Here is a 27819-nt window from a genome sequence, read left to right as displayed (position 1 = left end):
TATTCTTGGGTATGTAACAGAAACTATATCCATGATCTTGCTCTTCAAATATGCAAGACCACAATCCTCCCCATTTCAGTAAAATGTTGTTATTAAATTAGTTTGGCCCAAAACTCTGGAGTCATCCTCAACTCCCTCACTCTCACCGTCAGACAGCTGTGATCCATCAGTTTATTCTACGGCCATAAAATGCACAATGCACCCGGAACCTGACTATTGCTCCAGCGGTGCCTGGGTTATCCCGCTCTGCCCGCCTAGTTCCCTTCTCCACAGAACAGCTGGAGTGACAGTGCTGAGAGCCAACTCCCTCTCCGGCTCGAAGCCCTCCCACTTCACTCACAGTAAAAACCAAAGTCCTTAGGGTGGTCCACGAGGCTCTAATTTTCTCTTTCCTTCCCACGTGTGCTCTGCCTTAGCCAGAGATCCTCTTTCTGTGCCTCAAATAGACCCAGCATGCCCTGCTTCAGAGCCTTTTCACTTGCTGATTCCTAGACTATTCTTTCCCTAAGCACCCACATGCTTTCCTTCTATAACACCTTCTCTGTGCAATTTCCAAAAATTGCAAACCATTTCGAAACCCCCTCCCTTTCCTGACTAAAGTTTTTCAGAAAAGGGTTTTTATTTATTTTGTTCATTATTGTATCCCAGATTCAAATTAGGGCCTAGCATCTGACAGTTATTCTGTAAATATCTGTTGAATAAATGAATGAATCCCCAAAGAGTCAGGAAACACTGCACCAATGCTATCTCAAAACTCTTTCCACAGAAAGCTTCTATTCTGTATACCGGATTGTATCACTGGGACTTGCTTGTTTAGTCTGCTTCCAAGATTGGTTCCCAATTTTGACACATATGTGGTTTACTAGCAAGGGAAGGATTAGAACTTTGCAGTTAATGAATATATTAAAAAAATAACAACAACCCATATGGATCTCTAATGAGGTCTAGAGAAAAAAACACGATATTGGGATCAGGAAACTGTAATTTTGGAGAAGATATTGCCACTAATTAGGCATCCAGTCACATCACTTGATGGCAAATAGATGGGGAAATAGTGGAAACAGTGGCTGACTATATTTTTGGGGGCTCCAAAATCATTGCGAATGGTGACTGCAGCCATTAAATTAAAAGATGCTTATTGTGTTGGAGAAGACTCTTGAGAGTCCCTTGGACTGCAAGGAGATCCAATCAGTCCATTCTGAAGGAGATCAGCCCTGGGATTTCTTTGGAAGGAATGATGCTAAAGCTGAAACTCCAGTACTTTGGCCACCTCATGCGAAGAGTTGACTCATTGGAAAAGACTCTGATGCTGGGAGGGATTGGGGGCAAGAGGAGAAGGGGACGTCCGAGGATGAGATGGCTGGATGGCATCACTGACTCGATGGATGTGAGTCTGGGTGAACTCCAGGAGTTGGTGATGGACAGGGAGGCCTGGCGTGCTGCGATTCATGGGGTCTCAGAGTCAGATACAACTGAGCGACTGATCTGATCTGATCTGATTCCTTGGAAGGAAAGTTATGACCAATCTAGACTGCATATTAAAAAGCAGAGACATTATTTTGCCAACAAAGGTCCATCTAGTCAAGGCTATGGTTTTTCCAGTAGTCATGTATGGATATGAGAGATGGACAATAAAGAAAGCTGAGTGCCAAAGAACTGATGCTTTCAAACTGGTATTGGAGAAGACTTGAGAGTCCCTTGGATAGCAAGGAGATCCAACCAGTTCATCCTAAAGGAGATCAGTCCTGAGTGTTCATTGGATGAAGGACTGATATTGAAGCTGAAACTCCAATATTTTGGCCACCTGATGCGAAGAGCTGACTCATTTGAAAAGACGCTGAAGCTGGGAAAGATTGAAGGCAGGAGGAGAAGGGGATGACAGAGGATGAGATGGTTGGATGGCATCACCGACTCAATGGACATAAGTCTGAGTAAACTCCAGGAGCTGGTGATGGACAGGGAGGCCTGGCGTGCTGCGGTCCATGGGGTTGCAAAGAGTTGGACATGACCCAGCAACTGAACTGACTGAATTGAATTAGGTTATAATGTACCTCTGCTAGAGCTTTGCCAAGAGAACTCACTGGTCATAGCAAACACCCTCTTCCAACAACACAAAAGAAGATTCTACACACTGACATCACCAGATGGTCAACACAGAAATCAGATTGATTATATTCTTTGCAGCCAAAAATGGAGAGCTCTATACAGTCAGCAAAAACAAGACCGGGAGCTGACTGTGGCTCACATCATGAACTCCTTATTGTCAAATTCAGACTTAAATTGAAGAAAGTAGGGAAAACCACTAGATCATTCAGGTATGACCTAAATCAAATCCCTTATGATTATACAGTGGAAGTGACAAATAGATTCAAGGAATTAGATCTGATAGACACAGTGCCTGAAGAACTCTGGATGGAGGTTCGTGACATTGTATAGGAGGCAGGAATCAAGACCATCCCCAAGGAAAAGATATGCAAAAAGGCAAAATGGTTGTCTGAGGAGGCCTTACAAATAGCTGTGAAAAGAAGAGAAGCAAAAGGTAAAGGAGAAAAGTAAAGATATACCCATTTGAATGCAGAGTTCCAAAGAATAGCAAGGAGAGATAAGAAAGCCTTCCTCAGTGATCAATGCAAAGAAATAGAGGAAAACAACAGAATGGGAAATACTAGAGATCTCTTCAAGAAAATTAGAGATGCCATGGGAACATTTCATGCAAGATGGGCACAATAAGGGACAGAAATGGTATGGACCTAACAGAAGCAGAAGATATGAAGAAGAGGTGGCAAGAATACACAGAAGAACTACACAGAAAAGATCTTCATGACCCAGATAATCACAATGGTGTGATCACTCACCTAGAGCCAGATATCCCGGAACTGCAAACAAAAGCTAGTGGAGGTGATGGAATTCCAATTGAGCTATTTCAAATCCTAAAAGATGATGCTCTTAAAGTGCTGCACTCAATATGCTAGCAAATTTGAAACACTCAGCAGTGGCCACAGGACTGGAAAAGGTCAGTTTTCATTCCAATCCCAAAGAAGAACAATGCCAACGGATATTCAAACTACCGCACAATTGCACTCATCTCACATGCTAGCAAAGCAATGCTCAAAATTCTCTAAGCCAGGATTCTACAGTATGTGAACCATGAACTTCCAGATGTTCAAGGTGGATTTAGAAGAGGCAGAGGAACCAGAGGTCAAATTGCCAACATCCGTTGGATCATTGAAAAAGCAAGAGAGTTCCAGAAAAACATCTATTTCTGCTTTATTGACTACGCCAAAGCCTTTGACTGTGTGGACCAGAACAAACTGTGGAAATTCTTCAAAAGACGGGAATACCAGACCACTTGACCTGCCTCCTGAGAAAACTTTATGCAGGTCAAGAAGCAACAATTAGAACTGGACATGGAACAACAAACTGGTTCCAAATTGGGAAAGGAATACGTCAAGGCTGTATATTGTCACCCTGCTTATTTAACTTATATGCAGAATAAATCATGAGAAACGCTGGGCTGGATGAAGCACAAGCTGGAATCAAGACTATGAGGAGAAATACCTCAGATATGCAGATGATATCACACTTATGGCAGAAAGCAAAGAAGAACTAAAGAGCCTCTTGATGAAAGTGAAAGAGGAGCGTGAAAAAATTGGCTTAAAACTCAACATTCAGAAAACTGAGATCATGGCATCTGGTCCCATCACTTCATGGCAAATAGATGGGAAACAGTGACAGACTTTATTTTTGGGGTTCCAAAATCACTGCAGATGGTGACTGCAACCATGAAATTAAAGACGCTTGTTACTTGGAAGAAAAGTTATGACCAACCTAGACAGCATATTAAAAAGTAGAGCTGTTACTTTGCTGACAAAGGTCCTTCTAGTCAAAGCTATGGTTCTTCCAGTGGTCATGTGGATGTGAGAGCTGGACTATAAAGAAAGCTGAGCGCCAAAGAATTGATGCTTTTGAACTGTGGTGTTGGAGAAGACTCTTGAGAGTCCCTTGGCCTGCAAGGAGATCCAATGCATCAATCCTAAAGGAAATCAGTCCTGAATATTCATTGAAAGGACTGATGCTGAAGCTGAAACTCCAATACTTTGACCACCTGATGCGAAGAGCTGACTCATTTGAAAAGACCCTGATGCTGGGAAAAATTGAAGGCAGGAGGAGAAGGGGACGACAGAGGATGAGATGGTTGGATGGCATCACTGACTCGATGGACATGAGTTTGGGTGGACTCCAGGAGTTGGTGATGGACAGGGAGGCCTGGTGTGCTGCAGGGTAGTTGCAAAGAGTTGGACATGACTGAGCGACTGAACTGAACTGAATTTACTTCTGTAGGCCTTAGTTCTGATAATTAATTTATTTCTGCTCTGAAAAGTAGCTGTTCTTATAGAGAAAAAAGCATTTTCCTTTGGTCTCACATGGCAAAATTAGTGGAAACATATTGAAAGGGATAGGAAAAACATTCCAAATTCAGAAAGGATCAAGATAAACACAATTTAATTTGTGTACGAAATAAAAGTGCAGACTTGAAAATTCCCCATGAAAGTATTATTTGATTTCAGGTAATTAGAGAGTACATGAAAGTAGTAGAGAAGAGTAGAAGGAGCCCTGAACTGTAATCAGGGGCTTAGATTCAGGGAAGCCCCTTAATTAGTCTGCGTCTCAGAGACCCCACCTTATGTATAATGAAGGGCTTGGCCAGACCAGTGGTTCCCAGGTGCTGGCTGAGTGGTGCAAGAATCAGGGAGTCCTCCAATGCACCATCCAAGAAGTGGTCAAGGTGGGGCTGAGGGCATGTTATGTTTTAAATAACCAACGTCTCCAGTAGTGATGCGGGTGATTCACAAGCGAGCAGTGGTTATCAGTGGGGATGATCCTTGGCAGTATCTCATTAAGATATACATATTCTATGCTTTTAGGCAGTCCAGTGCCTGAATTTCACGTGATGAAGAACTCACTTCTCTAGTACCTCCAGAAGATGGCTATCTAGTCTGTTTGAACAGTTTCAGGACTAGAATACTTAGTATCTCCATTCTTCTCTGGGTCAGTTCTAATTGTTAAGTTCAAATTTATATCAAAATCCAACTCAAAGAATATGATCCAGGTTTTGTTTGCTGAAGAAACCAATAATCAGTCTGATTCTACTTTTACATAGAAGTCTTCAAGATGTTAGACAGAAACATTTTCCCTTAGTCCTCTCTGGCTACATACATGACCTTCTTCCACTCTTTCTCACCTAACAGGGCTTCTTGATCGGACAGTTTCAAATACAACAGCAAAGCAGTTCTGTATTCATTTACTTCTGGCACTATTCTGTTTTAATATTTTGTTGATTAGCAAATAAAAGAGATCCAAATAAGTTAGAAAACATGTACAATTTCTAAGTGTTACCATAAAACCTAAGTCCTCCAAAAGAGTAGTTTTTACTCCACTTTTAATTTCAAAACACAGAAGTATTTTCTGTTTTATTATTGAAAACATATTAAGGAGTGTAACAGGTATTTTCAAAGTACATATAGCTTTAATACAATACAAATATGCTTTGACTAAAATAATGCTGATACTGTTAATCTGATGACATGGGTGTGAAGCTCGTGTTAACAGCCTCTTCTTAGGCCTGAGAAAACTGAGGCTCACAAAGGATACTTCTCTTATTGAGTTCCTACTGTATTTTCAAGTATAGCTTTAAGCACATTTACACGTTTTCTCTCCTTTGACAACTTTTTAGTGTTGTATCTGTTTCACGGAGGATAAGAACAATGGCAAGAGTGGTTACATAATATCAATGAAATTACCCAGTTATTAAGAGGCAAAGCCAGAATTGGTACTAAAAGCTTCTCCTTCTAAGTCAAAGTGCTTCTCATTATATCAGAATACTTCTGAATATCAATTTCAGAGAATGTTAATATACCTTTACCTAGTCTAACATCTGCAACTGAAAAACTATATATTAACACTCAAATGACATAAACAAAACAAAAAATGACCAATCCTCTGCTCCCAAATTAACAATCTGAAAGCATCAACCTGGTGTTGCCCAAAAAAAAGAATCAATGGCAACTGAAAATTCAAACAGTACAAAATTTTTGGACTTTTTTAGTTTTGTTTCTAATTGGCACTTCTATTTTAGAGTGGCATTCTGTTTCAATTTCCTTTTATCTATAATGGTGTATCATTTGTTCTTATTCAATGTATAAATTGAGTACAGAGTACTTTGTCAGAATAGATGGAGCTGGACCAAAACAATGCTGTATCACTGTCTTAGGAGCAATAGCAGAACAGTAAGGGGACAATTTCTCCCATTTTGCTTGTTATGCCACGGAAAAGGCCTCATTAAATGCCCCACAGCACATCTGTAGAAATCAAGCCAGTTTAATTATCCCTCAACTATACTACATAGGTCAACTCACGACTCCCCCACTTTACTATGAAATTATCTCTCTCCAAGTTAAGCATTAAAGCTTTGCAAGCCTTTAGGCAAGTGATTCATTCCTAGTTACTCTGGCACCAGCCCTGAAAATAAAGGGCATGAGGCACCACAATGAGGCCATGGGTGTGTGTCAGGCAGACAACGTACTCAAAGGATTAAGGTCTTGATCTATCTATCTAGCTGACCTTCTGTTGCTAGTAAGTTTTTTTACTACAGAATAGTTATGTGAAAAAAATATAGTATTAAGCCTTCAGGGATAATTCTATATGTTAGTTTACTAAATATCATTCATTCTAAACAAGCTTTTTTTTTTTAAATTTACAATTAACATTTCTGAAGTTGGGATGCATCTAATAATCTATGGTATCTCAGATCTGATGACCTCATGGTAACATGAGGACATTTCATTAAGAAAAGCATGAATGAGCTAAATAAGCAAACACTGAACAAAGGATTCCCTAAAACACCCTCAGTGCAAAATAGAGCAGAAAAGCTCCCTACTATATAGATGTTCTCTTAAAATTGGTAAAAACTAAATAGCTAGCAAAGAATATTCTGGAACTCTGAAACACTGGGGGGAAAAAAGGCCCATACTACATACAAAATAAGTTACAGTCTAGACTCCCTTCTGATAAGGTTTGCATATAAAATAAGTATTCTGGAGGGCGTCTACACTGATGATGAAACTGTTACTGATAGTGTAATCTCCCACCGTGTTGGGACTTTCCTATAAAATCACATGAACACTTCATGTTCTCGAGTGCTGTGCTGCTCACACTGTATGTGAGTGTAAGCACGACAATGCACACTCATGTTCTGTCTCCTGGGCTCAATCAGAGATGCTACAACCGTTAAAGCATTTCTTTAAGGCGTTATAAGTGTCTGAGTTCTTTTTCACCTCTAATGGTGGGGGGGATACACCTCTTTTTAAAAGAATGAGACAAAAAAATTTAGAATTCTGAGGGCATGTTTAGGAAAAGATTAAAATAAAATAAAATAAATCATGAACCTAAGTAAAAGAACTTGGATGAGGGGAGAGAATAATTCTTATGAAAGGTAAGTTTAATAACGAATGACTATGAAAACGAAACAAAAAGCTTTGTAATTGTAGTGGTTCATAATGTCTTAACAGTGAAGTGCAGCTTTCATGCCTCGAAGCCATAGATTCTCAAGTTCAGTAGCTGCTATTCTGGGCTAGATTACTCTGTGTTGAGGGTGGCTGTCCTTCACACTGACCCCACCCATCAGATGCCAGCCGTGTCCTGCACCCCAACCTCGGCTGCAACGGCTAAAAATGTTTCAAGCACAGGAAAATTTGCCCCCTGTTGAGAAGTGCTGTTCTAACCTTTCAGTTGTCAACTGGAATAAAAAAAGGTTATTCTAGTTTCTCTGAAATTACCTGAAGAGTAGAAAACAATTTTAAAAATCCATTTTAAAGAAACATTGCTTCAAGTACGTATTCCAGCTACAGAAGAAAAAAACGGGGACATTTAGTATTTGCTCAAGTATTTAAAATATTGGGATTTATATAAATAAATGGGCACTTAAAAATCAGAAATAAATAAAATCCATAAAGTATCTTCTTTTTCAACCATTATTCCCCTAGGATTCAGAAAATGCCATCAGTCGAACAGTCAGACGTAAGGAAATCCATTCATTTACACTAGTGTGCTGACTATAATCAGGGATGCCTTCACTTACATACTTTATATTATTTACCATTTACAAAGAATGTTTAATCCATGCCAACTACTTGGCTAAATACTTGATTTCTATGCATTATCTCACTAGAAGAAGAGATAAATTAACTTAATATCACTATCATGAGTTAAAAAATTCCTAAGATTCAAGGTTTGGTTGTAACCAATCTTCCTGGTAAACTTCCCCAAACTTTATATGCTAGTAAAATATAGTAATCAGAATTCTGAGCACAATAAGCTATATACAAGCATGGCATCTATGGAAAAAAGCTGCATCAACTCTTGGAGGCTATGAGGGTAATGGTGATGGGTAAAGTTACTACCAGTGACTAATACTCCTAAATGCTTAACTTCCAAACCATGCAGTTTAGAAAACAAGTACATTCACTAACACCAGAAATCCAAACATAAAAGAGAAATGAAATACCTTATTATCTAAAAAGCAATGAACAGTGCAAATGGACACTTTACACAAAATAAGGATTGGACCCTCTTGATTAACACAGTTAAAATTTAAAGTAAGTTCCTTTGTATTTAATAGCATATTTGAATTGAGATATACTTCACAAACATAAAATTCACTATTTGAATGTACACTTCAATAGCTCCCCACACATCCATCTTGCTGTGTAACCATCACCACTGTCCAATTCCAGATCACTTCCATCATCCCTGCAAGAAGCCCAGTGCCTACTGGCAGTCTACCCTCCAAACATCACCTAGCGATCACTCACTAATCTACCTTCTGTCTCCCATGGATCTGTCTGTTCTAGATACTTCATATAATCACACATCGTGTGGCCTTTTGTGTCTGACTTCCTTCACCTCGCGTATGGTTTTGAGGGTCATCCATGGTGCAGCATGTTCCTTTTCGTGGCTGAATAATCCCTTACTGTCACAGCAACTAAGGGAAGCATTTCAAGCACTGTGTTTAGACATGTCACCTGAAACATTTTCAGCCATTCCTGGAGGCCTGTAGGTGGTTGCACAGATGTAATTCGGCGTCGTTGTTGCCCTTGACCATTGGCTGCTCTCAGGTCTCCAAAAGTTGTTGGTGTTGCTGAACATGGTACAAGCCCAGTGGTACTACAAAAATACAAGGGTGGAAGCAAAGACAGATGTTTATTAAGAATTATGGGCTCAAATAAGAATGAGATGATACAGTATATTTCAAACATCAAATTATTATTTTTACTTGCTTATTCCCAGAAAGCAAGGATACACAAAACCTATTCTGCTATTCTTAGGTAAGTTTCCTCCCTCCTACATAACCAGCTGTTTTTATCCCAGCACAGCTAATTGCAACCAAATGGTAGAATCTCTACGGCAAAACTTCAAGTTGTTGATAACATACAAATAATGTTAAAATACTTTCTTAGAAGATTCAGGTTCCACTTGTCTTATGACTGGTCTTTAGAACATTATTAAACAAAAGTTTAAATGTCTTTCATAAAAAGGTGTGTAAGACTTATTAATGCTTTAAAATATGGTTAAGTAGTAGTACGTTCAAAGGCTTTAGACATTTCACTGGTCACATTATTCCTTAAGTTTGCCCCTGATGCCTTCTAAATTATTTTGTATTTGTCTATGCTTCTCTAATTTTCTATTGTTATTATTAAGCTTAGTCTAGATAGTATAAGGAGAAGGAAATGGCAACCCACTCCAGTGTTCTTGCCTGGAGAATCCCAGGGACGGGGGTACCTGGTGGGCTGCCGTCTATGGGGTCACACAGAGTTGGACACGACTGAAGTGACTTAGCAGTAGCAGCAGCAGGTAGTATAAGAGTGAGCCTTGATTAGAAATGTATTTACTCAAACAGGTAGGTAGTGAGCACATATTATATTATAAGCAAAATTAAGTGAAATGAGATCATCAAAATACTTTTATCCAATAATTTAAATTCTGAGACAGTAAACACACACACACACACCACAAATCTGAAATTCAATTAATTCTGCCAACTAATAAAATAAGTAAATACTCTATTTTAGAGACGTGTGGAAAAAAGGAGCAGGAAGATTCAATTAACAAAATTACATTTGCAAAGTAATCTTCAGTTTATTGAGCTAAGACAGTACAGTGTTTAAAATCCAAAGAACATATAAATTGTATCCTGATAGTTAACTACTAAGGTCTGAAAAATTACTAATGAAGTAACCCCAATTCTTTTCTATCTAGCATAGCTCATTATTTTGCTTAAAAATGCATCTGTCACCAGAAAAATATAGAAAAATCTTCATATCTACCACTTTTAAATCTTTTAACCTTATTCATCGAAGATGGTCTCTTACATAAAACAATTAAATCTATTTTTTCTTCTATCAAATTTTAAAGGTGAGCTCTATTTTCTCCTCTGAAATGAAATAGAATGTGATTATAACTTAAATTTTCTAATAAAAATAATGAAAAATCATAGTCTCATTATTAGAAAATCTTTCAACAAAATTAAAGAACATCAAATATACACTGACCAAGTCTCTAAAAAGACATGGCAATCAATATGCTGTCTGGTTTTCTTTAGTAAGACTGTTAAACTTTCTCCTTTGCAGGTACTTTCTTAATAGAAAAAAGTGAGCGACGGAAGAAAAACTTTACTAAAACATGTTCTATGGTAAAAATTCAGCATTCATTTATAAATGGCCTTAAAAACAACTGAACCATTTAATACTTTTGCCCCGGTATTGGTCTTATTAATAGAAGACCAAAATTATATGGTTAACTGAAATCTATACACTAAAAAAATAGCTTACTTTAAACATTTAAACTCAGCATTCTCATACAAGAAACAGTTTACCAAGACCAATAGAAAAAAGCAAAAATGAAGTGAACAGTTTCACCTATCACTCCGCACCCTCTGGTGAAAGTGCCAAAACACAGTGACATTGTCAGAAGGCAAAGCATAAGTAAGAGAGGGGGACAGTTAACATGGGAAAATCACAACAAAAAGCATTTTCTGAATAAGCAAGAAATAGCCTTATTGTTCTCTTCTGTATCATTTTTGCATTTTTGGTATATAAAACTGTTCTAATTATCATGATTTCTAAATTTCAACAAAAGGCATCTGAAAGGAATATTTTCCAGAACTGAATGAAATAAAAGTATAAACTGTTCCCTGGAAGAAAAGAGATGCAATCTGTAACAATGTTCAATCACAAGTCTGAGTAATGTTAATTTTATTGCATTTTAAAGAATAACTCTAAATAAAAATTTTGAGGGGAAAAAAAAGAAATGTCACCATCATGAAGTTCTTATGGTTTCTATATCTAATTTTCAATCATTTGAAGTGACAAATATGAGCCAACAAGACTCATAAAAAGCCCTTAAGATGCTTTTGTCATTTAAATTTTAAAACACCACATTCCAAATGACATCCAAAGCCATTTTTAATTGGCTGAGTAATAGATACTGTGCTTAAGTTAGCCTAATTAGTGTGAGAGAGGGAAAAGTTTTATACTGATGCAAAATCCAAAAATGATGGAATGGTGCAGGAAACAAGACTACAATTGTATTTAGTTGTTATGGAAACTATTCTACTGGTGTAGAAATGTATGTGTTAAAAACATAAGGCTTACGAAGCAAATAAAGGGCGGTTTCTAACATAGTAATCTCATGAAGTAAGATTTAGTTAGTAATTGTGAGGTCAACTTCACTGCTACTAAATGTATCTTCAGTTACCCATATATAACTATCTACCCTTGAACAGCTGTTGCTATAGAAACAAGATACATTTGCTCATATCCATATATCAGGACTTACTTTTTAAGAATTTCTTCAAAATTATAATCTAAAACTTTTGTGGATAAGAGAACTGCTGCGTGTGTCTTACTTCAATGTATTAGTAACAAAATGTATACCCACAGTGGTAGTCATTCTTCTCCTTATTTAAAATGTATGTTTCCCAATTTTCAGTGATGAGAAAATGTGCTAAATAGTCAACAGTACTAGTGACATTATAACTCTATGAGAATAAAGTGAATGAAAGCTTTTCAGAATCATCAACTCTTTAAAGAAACATGAGAATAGGGAGAGAATCAAATTATACTTAATATTACCTTGTATATTCTGAGACTTTGCATGGTTTCTTTCCCAAAGAAAAAGAGCGGACCTCAGAACCATGGTCCAACTTTCTTTTCATCTATAAGGTAAAACAAATGAGATATGTTAAAAAAAAAAAATCACCTGTCCAATTATTAAATCTTAATGTTAGCATCAGTAATACTGAAAAGAAAAAGCCCTTAAATTTTCATATGTCTGCAAAATTAATTAGGCATAGCTAATTCACATAGAAAATAAATGTTTCTTCTATTATTTCTACTTTGTTTTACTCTTTACAAGACTGGAGAAGTGAATTTCTCCTCCTAATATTTGTGCAGAATAGGGTACGGTGATTTAAAAATTGAAACCCATCGTACATATTCCTTGAGAGTAATATACCTTTCATATTTTCTGGTTTAAGGACCAATACACGGGAATATGTCAAGTTAACCCACACAGAAAAGAACCATATTCAACATGCTGTTCTTAGTGATTTTCATTTTCCTTTAAAAGACATATTTAATTTCGAAATTAGAATGGAAGTAACAGTCAGTGATTTAAAACACATTATTACAGAAGGGGAAAGAGAATAATGTAAATAGAATGCTCTTGAAAAGTAATTATGATAAGGCATAAAAAATGACTGTGGGCAATGAGGACAGTACAGAAAGTAAATCCATAGTAAGAGGGAAATCTAGAGATCATACAGGAAAGGTAGGAAAAACCATCCATTGATATTCACACAGAATACACAGCTCTACTGACTATGTATTATAGATACTCAGGACAAAACAATCTAACTTGAAAACCAACAAGAAAAACAGAAAGATTTTAAAAGAATGAGTTATGCATCTTTGTAAGGTATATCCAACATTTGTAGTTTTAAAGTATTTCATTATGCTACATAGATATGTAATACTGTAAATATATTCAGAATTACGTTTTGTCATCAATATTGAAATATCTACTTTTTATATTTTCCTGTTGGTTAATGGAGGTCATCTTACTATAGATGTTATAAAACTATATAAAATAGGATCTGATGAGATTGAACAACTTATATTTTAGTAATCCTAAGATTTGTGCTAGCTAATTAATTACTATACTACTGAAAATGACGGGAAGCGGGGGATCCCCAGAGTGATAGAAAGTTATCCTCAATTTTATAATAAGGTGAAAACCCCTGCTTTGCAGTAGCCTTATTTTCTTACCTACTGCTTCACATGGGAACATCATAACACAGCATGCTACACTGTAAATACTAAAAAGAACCAATAAGACTCTAAAAATCTTTTTGAATCATATTCTAGATAATAAAAACTGTGTTTTTATCATCATGAAGAAAGTCTTCTAGAACACAGGGATTATTTTACAATGTTAGAGGCAAGACATGAGGGTATGACAAGCTCATCCACAATTTATACCTCAGTTCACAAAAATACCGACTGAAAGAAATGGAACTGGTCTTATTTCAGCCCTTCAGAAGTTTCTGTACTTATAACATTGTTCTAAAGTGACTCCTCTCAAAACCCATTATTTTCTTTCTCCAAATAATTTTAATAAAAAGCAAAAATAAATGCTTCAATACATAGGGTAGCCACGTGTTTACACGTATATAAATTATAGACATACACACATACACAAAAATTTATTCATCAGGAAGGTCAGCACAGATTACCTTAAAAATCTATTTTTTATAACTTCTATGGATCCTCATTTTCAAAATTATGTTGATAAATTTTGATATTCATTGTAATTAAGTTAGGAATACTGGCTTTCAGAACTTCCGGGATATCTTGTAAATACATTGGTGCAAATGCCATTTGCCACTAAAGGCAAACTTTATTTCCATCTTAGAAATCCTTCAGTGAATAAAAATGCCCGAAATTCATTTCAAGGGAACCACTGAGAAACGATTTTCAAATTTAGAATATTTGATAAAATAAAGCACTTTCTGTATGACTATGTACGTCTTTTTTATTATATTGTTTACTAAAAATACTGACTTTAGAACCAAAAATTAATTCTGCAATTTTGAAGGGATGCAAAAAGTCAGTAAAATCTCTTTAAACATAAATCCCTAATATTCTAGTAAGAGAAGCAACCAAAGGAAAAAAAAAACCCACCCTAGATATAAGGCATAGAAAAATTAAAGGCAAAAAGGTTCACTGAAAGCTAGCTAAGGGTAGAGTATTTCCAGGTCAGCATTTAACAGAGCCACGTTTCTAAAGTACGAATATATTTTTAGAGGAAAAATTCTCAGATTAAAATACTCATTTTATTTTAAATGTAAAGCTTTTTTCAGCTCACGTTGTCTTTCCATTATTTGCTTACATTCATGATATAAAACAGAATACCAGACATCCAGCCACCCACCAAAATTAGAGGATACTGCAGCCATCTCTGATGATACAGATTTTCCTTCTCAGGCAGGCATACACACACACACACAAAATCATACAACACAGGAAGAAAACAGCTTACTTACTTTGTAAAAAATCATTTTTAGTGTGCCGTAGAAACCCATATTTTCTGGATTTTTCCCCTTCAGTGATTCTGTGCCCCCGTGTGTCCGGCTGCTTGGCAGTCTCTGACAATATAAACCTTTTTCAGGTAGGTATGTCACAGATTCTAATGTGGACATGCTCAGGCACGTCAGAAAAGGAAGATTAGGGAGCAGAACCGGCAACAAAACTCCACAGTAGAGGCAAATGCAGCTCAGTATCAAACCGCTTCTCGGGACACACATACATACATGCAGCTTGACTGAGGAGAACTCGAGGGAATAATGAGAGAGAACCGAGAAGATTATTGGAGGAGACTCTGCCCTGTCAAAGCCTGGACTGGAGAGATTCCTCCCTCAGCAGCAGAGGGATCAGATTACATCTTCCCTTGAACACAGAATGGTGCAGCCCAGGATTCAGCAATGCAGACTGCACATCAATTATATGGTGATCCGCTCCAGGGAACCCGTAAGCACACTGCGCGCTGAGCAGAGGGAGGAGGTGGGCAGTCAGGGAGACCGCCCCCACGCCACAGCCCCCCTCTCCCCTTTCAAACTTTCAGGAGGTTATTTCTACATTTTGTGAAACCTGCATATTTGAAGTTTTAAATGGCAAGCATCATTTCTGCAAATGAATCCTTTCAGAAACATTTTGAAAATGGAATGTATTTTCATCTGGTCCTCCCAACAGAAGCCAAGTAGTCTATGTTCACTAACTGCTGCCCTATCGCAGTCCTGGCATAGGCTGATCAGATTTGTCAAGTAGCTTGGACAGTCCAAGATGGGCAGTTGCAGAGGGAAGAATGAGAGAGTCTTTGAGGGCGAGTTACAGAAAGGTAAACCAGTTTGGAACATACCAGCATTTGCAGAAATTATGTAGTAAGTTATATTTCAACCTGCATATTTCTTATATTAACATTTAATATAAATATTCCCTATGCTTTTCCATCCCATTCATTTAAAACACAGTCTTTGAAAAAAATTACCATACACTGTCAGTCCTTAGTAATCCTGAGAGTATCTTTCTATGATTAACAAACTAAGTATATAAAGTCTGGCTCAACAGTTCTATTTCTCCAAAGAAAACAAAAACTCTGCTCATTGGAGAGTCTTATAATTACGTGTTCATTTAATTTTGAGTAAACAGGAGGCACTGGACTTCCACTTCCAAACTTATCTTTACAGTGTATACTGCTTGTCATTAAAAACGTATTTTATATAACAAAAGGCATCAAAGTTTGCCTGAAGGCAACATTTTTCTTAGAATGACTACTACACACAAGTCTAGATATTTCATCTTGCAACTTGCTACAAAACTAGCTTCCGAGGCAATTATGAGATTCTTTGGAGTAGAAAGGCCCATTATTAAGGGTCTAGTTAATTAACTCCTACCCTCCCCATTAATGTTCTTTATTACAAGTAAACTGTGTCCCTTGAATTATTTAAGCACTTAGAAAGTTTCTTCAGGAAAAAGGAAATAACATCCTGACTTACTACATTTTAATACTTTCTGCTATGGTAATAAATGACTTTTGTTAGAAAAATGATTCTAAATGATACATAAAGTAGTATCATTTTTTAAATAAATATTTACCTTTTTAATTAAGACATTAAGTCAGAAAAAAAAGGAAATTAAGTCAGCATAAGGTCTTTCTCTTTAAAACATAAATAAGATAACCTAAAATTTTATGAAAATGTGTATCTTGGGTCTTTTCTTGGAAGTTATATTCTACATATTATTATTTTTTTTTAATCTCCTTACTGGCTCTTAAACTAATTCTTACCCTCAGAAACAATATGTACATGTACTCAACAAAAGTTGGTCTTCTAAATAAACAATTAACTTACTTCAAAGGAAACTTCCTTTTAAAAAGAGATGTTACTCTTGTCAAAAAAAATTCCAACTATTAAGAATGGACTCATGAACCCTTTTTTTTTTTTTTTTTAAAGCTTCAGAGCACTCAGGATTTGAAAAAGAAAAAGAACCTCTCCCCATTCTGGGCTATCTGAAGGAACTAACTGTAAAAGGAACACCTGAAATGTCCTCTGAAAGCCTGTCAGAGGACAAAAAGACTACCTATCAGTCACGGAACAGTGTACTCCTGGACTACTGTTAAAATCATGTCCTATCTCTAGCTGAACTAACCTTTTCAAATAAAGTCTACTCAACTGAGAACACAGACCAACTTTAATAAACCAGGAACACTGTCTCAAAATCTTGGACAGTTAAAGAAGAAAACATCTTAACTTTGTATATTCAATGGAATGCTCTTCTGGTTTTATGACTCTATGTATGGCTATGAAGTTACAGGAAAACCTGATTCCCACAAATGTATGTTTATATGTAGGTACGTATATTCACTTTTTAAATTTTTGAATAAGCAAAATATTTATATAGCTCAAAAATCAAAATGAAATACAAAAATAAACACTGAAAAGACTTTCCAACACTCCCAACCATCTATCTACCATGGTTCCCATTTGGAAATGATTTTTATTAGTTTGTTTATCCTTTAAGTGAGAATTAAATGTTTTTAAGTACTCATGAAGACTTAACATTTCCAAATATTTAAACAGTTCTCCCTAATATCTTGTTTACAATGCTGATTTGAACTACAAAGAAAGAATTTGTCAAACGAAAGCTAGTCAACGAGGTCTTCAACTAGATTTCAAATTAACAGAATAAAAATGAATGATTTTCAATATTCTTTGAAGTACTAGTAATAGGGCTTCCCAGGTGGCTCAATGGGAATCTGTCTGCAATGGAGGAGACTCAGAAGACGCAAATTCGATCCCTGGGTCAGGAAGATTCTGGAGGAGGGCATGGCAATCCACTCCAGTATTCTTGCCTGGAGAATCCCATGAACAGAGCCTGGTAGGCTGCAGTGCAAAGGGTCACCAAGACTCAGACATGACTGAAGTGGCTAAGTACACATTCACTGAAGTACTAGTAATGAAAACTGTGATCTATTACATTATTTTCATCAAAACCTATTTATGAACAAAGCAAATGAAATCATTCTCAAATTCCTATTTCTGAGAATTTTGGCTAAAATACAAAAGTTTAAAACTTTATCCAGAGATTTTTTAGTAATACTAGTTTAACTAATAAGTGAAATTAACTAGTAAGTGAATTAGTAGTAGTAATTAACTAGTAAGTGAAAAAGCCAGAAAAAACTTGTGTTTGTCACTCACATTTTTAGAATATCTCAAAGTAGTCAATAATTATTTTTTACTACAATAAACTAAATCTTCATATAATATCAGCTAAGCAATAAATTCCCCAATCTATAAAATATTATTTCTTGTGCTGACTGACAAGTTATAAACCTTACTGAAAATCTATTAGCAAGGGGAATGACTGACACTGAAGCCCTGGATTATAGCCTATCTGCTAATTCAGATCCAGTGCTCATCTCAAAACAGATCCAAGGAACTAGGTGTATGAGGAGTGCACAAGAGCAGCAGTAAACACTAAAAACCAGCATAAAGTTATGAAAATGTTCTGCCCCAGAGTATAAGCCTCTGGGGAAACAGTGGTAGAAGAACGATTAACCTCTGAGCTACTGCAAGAGAAATGGCTCTTTCCAAGCAATTGGTGGTGATGACTAAGTTTTCAGAAGGGCAAGTTGCGGCTATCGGCAGAAACAAAAACTGACCTAGGGGTATACAGTGTGAAAAACACAGACAGCAAAACAGTCTTCACAGTATCACGTATCTTCAGAGAAAAACGTACCTATATACAGGATGCCAACAGAGGAAAGAGTAGTTAAAAGGTTACTTTTCCTCACCTTGACTCTCAGAGCTCATTATTTTCATTTAAAATACTTTCTTCCATTGGACTTTTATCATACCTCATTGTAAGTATTTTTATACTTCTCTCTCCCCTACCATTTGAAGGTTCACAGTTTTCTAAGACATAGTACAAAGATGATACAAAACAAATAAATAATAATTTTGAATAAATGGCCATTTAAGCAAACCATTAGAATAAAAACTTTCTAAAGCATATATATATACAAGCATATATATACATACCTAATACTAAATTATACTTAGTGCTAAAAAGTCCAACTGTTATAATTAGTTGATGATACTATAAATACTATTGGTACTTTGCATTACTTTGCCAACATTTAAAATTTCATTTTCATTTTATAATAGTAGGATAACGTATTTATATAGATATATCAGTGATTTTCTTTATGACAACATTCTTCACTCTGATGTTACATTAGGAATACCACCTACCACAGTTAGCTGTCTTGCCCAAGCACAGAATTTAGATTAGAGAGAGTTTGGGATTTCAACATCAAAGAAAGGAATGCCAAGCATGTTGAGGTTGAAACCAACTTTGGAAATCTCACTAACACACTATCATTAGGTTTCTGGGGTACAAGTTCCTATTAAAACATTCACAACTGATACTGGGAAGTTAATAACCCTGTTCTATCACAGGTATATTATCTATTAAAATAGGATGTATCCTTAGTACCTACATTTTCCCCAATACAAGCAGGTGGCAGTGCTGATCAATAAGCTATTTTTCACATTTATTCATTCATTAAGCATTTACACCTACTGTGTGTCAGGCACAGGATAGCACATAATTTAAAGAACTTATTTTCCCCTCCATTGAATTTATGGTCAATTTAAGATAGAGAATAGGGTTAGTTCCAAAAATTTTTTGAGAATATGTAAAATGAAACAAGGTAAGCCAGATTTAGTTTGAAATTACCATCCAAGGAAGCATATATTAAAATACTACTACATTAAAAATATCCAAAACACTATATACTGTAATATATAACAACTTGGTTTAAAATAACACTTGTTGGGAAGTGAGGGGATGCTTATATAAAAAATCTTAACCTCAGTAAATCAAAGTATCATAGCTCAAATTATGTTAAAAAAATTTTAACATAATTACAATTGTATAACTGGTACTTAATTTTTTTCTTTTCCCTTTAGTTTAAAATATTTATAACTTTCTTTATAAAAATGCAGCCCCTGAGGCTCTGACAAATAAATTACAATAGAGATTCAAGATAAAGGTTTTTTTTAATCTCTTCAGTTCAGTCGCTCAGTTGTGTCCGAGCTTTGCAACCCCATGAATCGCAGCATGCCAGGCCTCCCTGTCCATCACCAACTCCCGGAGTTCACGCAAACTCATGTCCATCAAGCCAGTGATGCCATCCAGCCATCTCATCCTTTGCCGTCCCCTTCTCTTCCTGCCCCCAATCCCTCCCAGCATCAGGGTCTTTTCCAATGAGTCAAATCTTCACATGAGGTGGCCAAAGTATTGTAGTTTCAGCTTCAGCATCAGTCCTTCCAATGAACACCTGATCTCCTTTAGGATGGACTGGCTGGATCTCCTTGCAGTCCAAGGGACTCTCAAGAGTCTTCTCCAACACCACAGTTCAAGAGCATTAATTCTTCAGTGCTCAGCTTTCTTCACAGTCCAACTCTCACATCCATACATGACCACAGGAAAAACCATAGCCTTGACGAGACGGACCTTCGTTGGCAAAGTAATGTCTCTGCTTTTGAATATGCTATCTAGGTTGGTCATAACTTTCCTTCCAAGTAGTAAGCGTCTTTTCATTTCATGGCTGCAATCACCATCTGCAGTGATTTTGGAGCCCAACAAAATAAAGTCTGACACTGTTTCCACTGTTTTCCCATCTACTGCCCATGAAGTGATGGGACCGGATGCCATGATCTTCATTTTCTGAATGTTGAGCTTTAAGCCAACTTTTTCACTCTCCACTTTCACTTTCATCAAGAGGCTTTTTAGTTCCTCTTTACTTTCTGCCATAAGGGTGCTGTCATCTGCATATCTGAGGTTATTGATATTTCTCCTGGCAATCTTGATTCCAGCTTGTGCTTCTTCCAGCCCAGCGTTTCTCATGATGTACTCTGCATATAAGTTAAATAAGCAGGGTGGTTTGGGCCAAATTACTGATCTGACAAACATATACACAAAATATATGTATCTACCAATATATGAATATACACACATACAGAATTTCACACAATGATGCAAGTTAAGAGTTCTATTTATAACAGCCACAGAAGAGAACAATGAAAATGGCAGCTTTGCCTATTTGCTCTTTTAAATTTTATATTGTCATAGAGCTGGCAGAGACAATATGCGTACTAAAACATTACTTACAATACTCCTTTGTAGACAAGCAACATCTGTAATAACTTGACAAACTTGTAAGTCACTCTGAAGTTTATCCTGAATTATCTAGAAAGCAATTAGTCTTTAAATCTCATGTTCTAAACCCAAAATAAACTACCAGTAAGCATCTTGAATTCATATCAAAATTTCCTCTCAAATTTTCATTATAAATTTTTTTGTAGCAATCCCTTCAGTAAAGTAAGAAAAATATCATGGGAAATTATTTTCAAAAGGTTCCAGGAAAATACAACAGCAAATATGATCCAGGAATGAATTTAATTAACATGGAGAAAGAATGAAATCAATTTTCCTTCCATGTGCTGCTTAGAACCACATTCACTCTACTTTCTTTATCTAAGTTAATATTTACTGCTGCTATTTGTAAGGTTCAAATGTATTTACATGGCTTGAGAAAAGTTTCCTATAGATATGGTATATCAATCTTGCATTTTACTATTAAGATAACTTTTCATTTTAAGGACTGCTTAAAATTCTGAAACTAATTTCTTTTATTAGCTATTAGTCCTCACTGAAAAGCTTTGAGAAAAGATATAAAGACTAAGAAGTAAAAAAGTTATATCCATTGAATCAACGAAAAACCATTAATAGCAGGAAGCCATACAGTGCAGAACTAGAAGGGAGCCTGGAAATCATCTAATTCTCCTTCATCTGTGGAATGAACCTAGGTTTTGGAATCAGAGTAATCTGAGTTTAAACGACAGCTATGTCATTATTAGAGTGTAACCTTGGTAGGAGTTATCTGACCACCATGACTTGTCATTATTAGAGTGTAACCTTGGTAGGAGTTATCTGACCACCATGACTTGTCATTATTAGAGTGTAACCTTGGTAGGAGTTATCTGACCACCATGACTTGTCATTATTAGAGTGTAACCTTGGTAGGAGTTATCTGACCACCATGACTTGTAGTTTTCTTTTATTTGTGCAAATGTAGTTGTAATACCATTCACCTTACCAACCTAAGTGTCACTGTGTAGACACCGAGGTGCCTGGCACAAAACACACTATAAAATAAGAACTATTATTTATAGGTGAGAAAGGTAAGGTAGAGTCAAGTGTCGTGTTCAGGGTTATACAGCTATTTTAGAGCCACAGACTCCAGTCCCAAGTTCACTACTTTTAAGTGATTTCCATTATATATGTGATGGCTCAAGTTGAGCTAAAAAAAATTAGACATTACCAAAGAAGGAAAAAAGTACTATATTTTGCAAATAGCAATTAAATATGCAAACCACAACTAAATCTTGATTTATTCAATTCATGGAATGATTATCTAGGTCTATATAACTATGCTTCTGCTACACATGGCAAACGGGGGGCAAAAAGATGGTAATTGGGGAAAAAGTAACAGAAACAGAAAGATTTAGGTTAAATGGAATCAATCAATTAAGAAATAATCAAGATCTGCAAGGTGCTACTGAAGTCTAATAAAAACATTACAATAACCCTCCACCCTTAAGATATTTAATATCCAACTGTCAAGACAAGAAGCTAATAAAGAAGGGTATTTGAATATCAAGGGCCAAACTGGGTAGTGTAAGAAGTCAGGAAAGGGAGAAATCATTTAAATAGTCATTTAAATAGATACGGTATTGCTTCTAAGTTTAAAAGACTGAATCTGACAGACGTTGAAGAGATAGACGGGAATTATCATCTGTGGACCTATGATACCAGTGGAAATGCCACCACCATTAACTTGAAGTGCTGATAATATCTCTAACACTTCTAGCAGTCACTAGTCTTTATAAGGCCTATTTAGTATTATTATCTCCTAATTCAAATACTTAATACTACAGTTAAAGTAGTCTTTAACTTACTAGTAAGGGTTTCTTCAAAAGTACTTCCTGCCATGATACATACTTCCATTTTAGGGCTCCATTTTAGGGCTAATATATGTCTTTCTGTACAAGAAGAACCTTACTGTGTGGGTGTGAAAACCTTAGACTTTTTATTTTAGTTACAAACACTAAGAAGGGGTCCTTCTGTTTCCAAAGGTACTTACCCGAAATCCTACATAAAAGCAGGTCATACTCTTGAATGGGGGGTGGGGTGGCGGAGGGCAGGTGCATAGTAAAGAAACAAGAGAGTTCTTAAACATTCAAATGTTATATTCACCAAAAAACTTTATGAAAAGACAATAAAAAATGTAACTCAGGGCCAAAGTGGATACTTGACTCACTGATTCTCATCAACATGTAGACTCTACTATTGAAAAATGCAGCTCCCTTGGAAAACGAGATACTTCACTGGTCTTGTTCCACACCCAGTCCCTCCTTCCCATGCCCTGCCCCTCCAACCTCTAAACTTGAAGCCTCCTTCTAAAGAATAGATTTCAGTATAGAGCATTTTCAAGTCAAAGAAACTGTTCATCATGTAAGAACTAAGAGAAGGGTTATTATAAAGCAGGGGATGGGAGATTCAAACACATGGTAAAAAGTACGATCCTTTTGAAAATGTATACATACATACATATACATACACATATAAGTGTGTGTGTGTCTGTGCACTCATGCATGTGTATGGATGGGAAAAGTCTACATAAATATATAAAAATGTGCACAGTGGTTATCTTAGTGGCTTAATAAGAGATTTTTTTCTTTTTCTATTATCCTGTTAATAAACAAGCATTTCTTACTATGTGCTAATAACTATTCTAGGCACTGGGTATAAGACAGCAAACACTGCAGATGAGGTCCCTGGTCTCATACACTTGACATTCTAGAGTGGGGAAGAAATAAACCTGCTGTTCAGTAGCTCAGTTGTGTTCGACTCTTTGTGAATCCATGGAATGCAGCACGCCAGGCTTCCCTGTCCTTCACTATCTCCTGCAATTTGCTCAAATTCATGTTCCTTGAATTGGTGATGCGTACTAATAAATGAGCTAATAAATGAACAAGATAATTTCACGTAATTCTAAGCTCTACAAGAAGGCTGAATGCCAAAGAATTGATGCTTTTGAATTGTGGTGCTGGGGAAGACTCTTGAGAGTCCCTTGGACTGCAAGGAGATCAAACCACTCAATCCTAAAGGAAATCAACCCTGAATATGTATTGAAAGGACTGATGCTGAAGCTAAAGCTCTAATACTCTGGCCACCTAATGTGCAGAGCTGAGACCCTGATGCTGAGAAAGACTGAGGGCAGGAGGAGAAGAGTGTGACAGAGGATGAGATGGTTGGATGACATCACTGACTCAATGGACGTGAGTTTGAGCAAACTCAGGGAGATAGTGAAGGGAAGCCAGGCGTGCTGCAGTCCATGGGGTCACAGTGAGTCAGACACGACTTAGCAACTAACAACAGATGTGCAAATGAACTGCAAAAGGACATTCTCAAGTGGCTCTATGTTATTTTTTATATTTTCAAAAATGTATATAAAATTGAAGACCACTCAAAGTAATTCTCACATGTTGAAATTTGATATACAGAGAAAATGAATAAAAATCTTTTCAATTCTTTCATGTACAATTACTTTTCTATTTCCCTTATCACCCATCACCTCAAACTAATTCTCAGATGTAGCACCCATTCCAAAAGATTCCTAAGGTTGGAAAAGAAGAGGATTGGAATTGTAGGTAATAATTATTCTGTGCCATGCACCAAGCACTACTCTAACACCTTTATATCTCGTAACTCAGTCCTGTAAGAATGAAAGGGCATCTACCATATCATCCCTCTATTTCCTTGCTCTTGCACTTTCTATGCCCTGATTCTATCTTTCCATTTGATAATTTACTGTTTTTGATAAAGAGATAGATTCTGGCCTCAGATCTCTACAGATTGTTAATGTATCTGCCAGCCTTACTTTAGCAAATGTCTACCATGGTGAAAGATGTGGTTACCCTTAGTTATTAGAGGCAAAATGATTTTACCCATGGTACACTTTTAAAGACTGCTTCCTCGTGATCATAAAGAAATTCAGAACATGATCACAGCATCTCAAGGTTGGAAAAAGCCTTCAAATAAATTTTACTACAGCCTCGGGTATGTTCTTAGGTAAACTTTCACTAAAACTCACTGTAGTTATCCAGGATCTTTAACCTAAAACACATGTTATTCTGAACTCTGTGATCCTGGATCACTCATTTTGATAACTAAGTTCAATTATAAATATTTGACTAGCAGATACATAAAATCCAGATTCAAACTTATTGTACTTTTTAAAACATAACATCTCTTCTCAAGTACCTTAAATATTTTACAGAAGAATTCAAAATGAGAAGGGAGAGCTTAAACCAATCTTTTAAAACTCTAGTTATGAATCAAGTTTATGAACTTGAACTTATTTCCCTTATTTAAAAACATTTATTAAGTATCTCTTCCATATCGGTGCTAGGCCAGGAAGAAACATAAAACACACTGCATTCTTCCTCTAGAAAGTGTACATCATACTGATCTTTAATCAATTCTTTACTTATTTTAGAGTAGCTTGCCTGCTCTTTAAGTATTCAAGTGTTTGATGTAGCTGTCAAGTGAGTAGGGAAGAACCTAGTAATCATGCCCCCACTACATTTAAAAAGGAGGATTCAAAATATTCATTTTAGAAACATCAATTTACATTTTAAAGCAATTACTGTATATATAATTTAACAAACTGCATTCTTTGCTTTGAAACTATCAGGAATTATATGACTAGCATAACACGTACATGATCCCTTACCATTTCAGGAGATTCCAAAAGGCTTGAAGAGTCAGTAAATAAAATCTGAGTACAAAGAAATACTGCTGGAAGTAGTCATGAGTGGGGTTTGACAGATTCTGCCTGTCGTGGAAACATTTTCAAAATAACTATTAATCTGAAAAGGTGTCTGATCTACAGCATCCTTGACTGGCAGTGAACTATAGGATTGATGCTTAGGAGCACTTTGATATCTTGGCAACACTACCGTAATAGAAATATTTTACTTATAAGTTTATTTTCTTTATTAAAAAGTTCTTTAATATTTAGCACATAACTTAAAAAAATATTTATCTATAAATACTCAAGGGCTCCAAATGTTTACAAATTAACTTTCAAAGTTTGTCGCACTCGATACATGACTCTATAAACACTTCTTTTTGTAGAATGGATACCATTAGTTTCCCGCCAGTTATAAGGAAGCATGGCATGCAATGATGGCACGATGACTCTGAAACAAACCTGCACACAACAGTTATGAACCGCTCTATGCCCACGACTTGCCTGTTGAAAACTGCTACATGGTGGTAGGAGAACATTTAAAAAAAAACTAAATCTAAATTTTATTTTTATTGAGTCAATGCATGTTCACATGTCTACAACATGGAAAAAAAAAATCCTGTAAGGAATAACTTAAGTCTTCCAAAGGATATAAAGTCAAAGATAGCAAAAACATGCTGAACTTTAGAATATTCTTAAAATTGTAGTATTTTTTTAGCTCTTGTGATAATGAGACACACACAACCCTCTTCATTTTAAACTTTTCCTTTAAAGTTATTCTATCAGGACACAAAATAGCAAATCAAGAACTTAAAATATTTTTCAAGAAATGTTAAATGAAGACATATTTATCATCATGATCACAATATAAAAAAGCAAAGATTAAAATTAGATGGCCTTTTCTAATACTTTTACTCAACTAGCTTTTATTAAGCAATTATAATAAATAGATTTCATTAGGCCAAGATATAATTTACTCCTCACCAATTAATTTACTTCAAAGACCTTAACTTTGTGAAGTTCACTATATTTGTTTATACAAAAGTAACAAAGGAAAAGGAAATTACTGTGAGGAAAATTTATGGTGATCTTCTAACCCCAAATTTCATTTTAACATGATCAGTGTCATCCAAATGAATCCTGAGTTGTAGAATGGTTCTCTATTTTCTAAACAATGAAATAAGAGGGAGAGAAAACTAAATAGTGACTTCAACATTTTATTTTTATAGATCTAGACTACCACATTCTAGAAATAGTTATCCAGAGATACTGAAAGCCAGACTCTAAGCAAAAAGTATACAAAATTGAACAAGATGCAGTCCCTATCCTGGAGAACTTCCCAACTGAGGAGGACAGACAAGCCAATAAAAAAATGACAAATCAATGTACCTGATAAATAAAACTGCCCAATTTCTATGACAACACATAGACCTAGAGAGAGACAAAAGGTTTGCACCCATGGCAATATTTTAAACCAAAAGAAAGAAAAAATAAACACTAGAGTTTAATCTGACTTGAGTGCTCCTTCAGTGCTATCAAAAATATTCAACTTTGAATAAGCAATGTAAAAAAAAAAAAAAAAAATTCTCCTAAGAAAATGAAGTATACAGGGAAGAAAACTTATTATATTCCAGGCACTCTTCTCGGTACTTTACTTATATTAACCCAGTGAAACTGTGCAACAACCCTATGAAGTAGGTATGATTATGACTTCATTTTACAGATACGGAATAGGAACAGTGAATTTAAGTAACATTCCCAAGGTCACACAACTATCAAACTGGTAACTGAGATTTAACCACAGGCAGAGCTTGGTCTCCAGTTTACATAGGGTTTAATATATATATATATATATATATATATATATATGAAGAAGTATTATTAGTTAAGAAATCTTTAGGATGCTTCACAGGCTATCTCAGTGTGCAAACACGTGATATGTAGATGAAGTTTATGTTAAGACTCACAGTGGGCACAGAGAAAGAAAAGACAAACTACACAACTAACCATGACTCTGGATATACTTTACTGTGGGAATTTACTAACAGCAGCTAGCGAAAGAGTTAACATTCTACTGCTGATACTTCCTTGGCGGAGAACTGCTCCCATCGTCTTGGACGCTGTACTGAGGCTCCACAGCCATCAACAGGCAGACAGGCAGAAAGTCTGATGGAAGGTGCTCACAACAATACATGAGTTTTGCCTCCTTTTCCCAAATCCCTTAAGAACTTCTAGCTCCTGACCCTATTTCTTCATGTTCCA

General features: G+C 36.0%; 1 protein-coding gene across 12 annotated transcripts in view; it reads right to left on the bottom strand.

Annotated features, from left to right (window-relative positions):
• Positions 1 to 27819, bottom strand: part of FBXW7 (F-box and WD repeat domain containing 7) — a 230246-nt gene that overhangs the window by 19658 nt on the left and 182769 nt on the right. For all 12 annotated transcript variants that reach the window (XM_055549478.1, XM_055549477.1, XM_055549476.1 and 9 more), the window contains 2 exons: positions 12189 to 12271; positions 9081 to 9222 (listed from right to left, as the gene is read on the bottom strand). In XM_055549478.1, coding sequence (XP_055405453.1) covers positions 9081 to 9222; positions 12189 to 12271 — 225 coding nt within the window. The remainder of the gene's footprint in view (positions 1 to 9080; positions 9223 to 12188; positions 12272 to 27819) is intronic.

The sequence above is a fragment of the Bubalus kerabau genome, chromosome 16 (assembly GCF_029407905.1).
Source record: "Bubalus kerabau isolate K-KA32 ecotype Philippines breed swamp buffalo chromosome 16, PCC_UOA_SB_1v2, whole genome shotgun sequence".
Lineage (NCBI taxonomy): Eukaryota > Metazoa > Chordata > Mammalia > Artiodactyla > Bovidae > Bubalus > Bubalus kerabau.
Note: the sequence above shows the minus strand (reverse complement) of the source record. Positions and strands in the feature narration are given on the sequence as shown.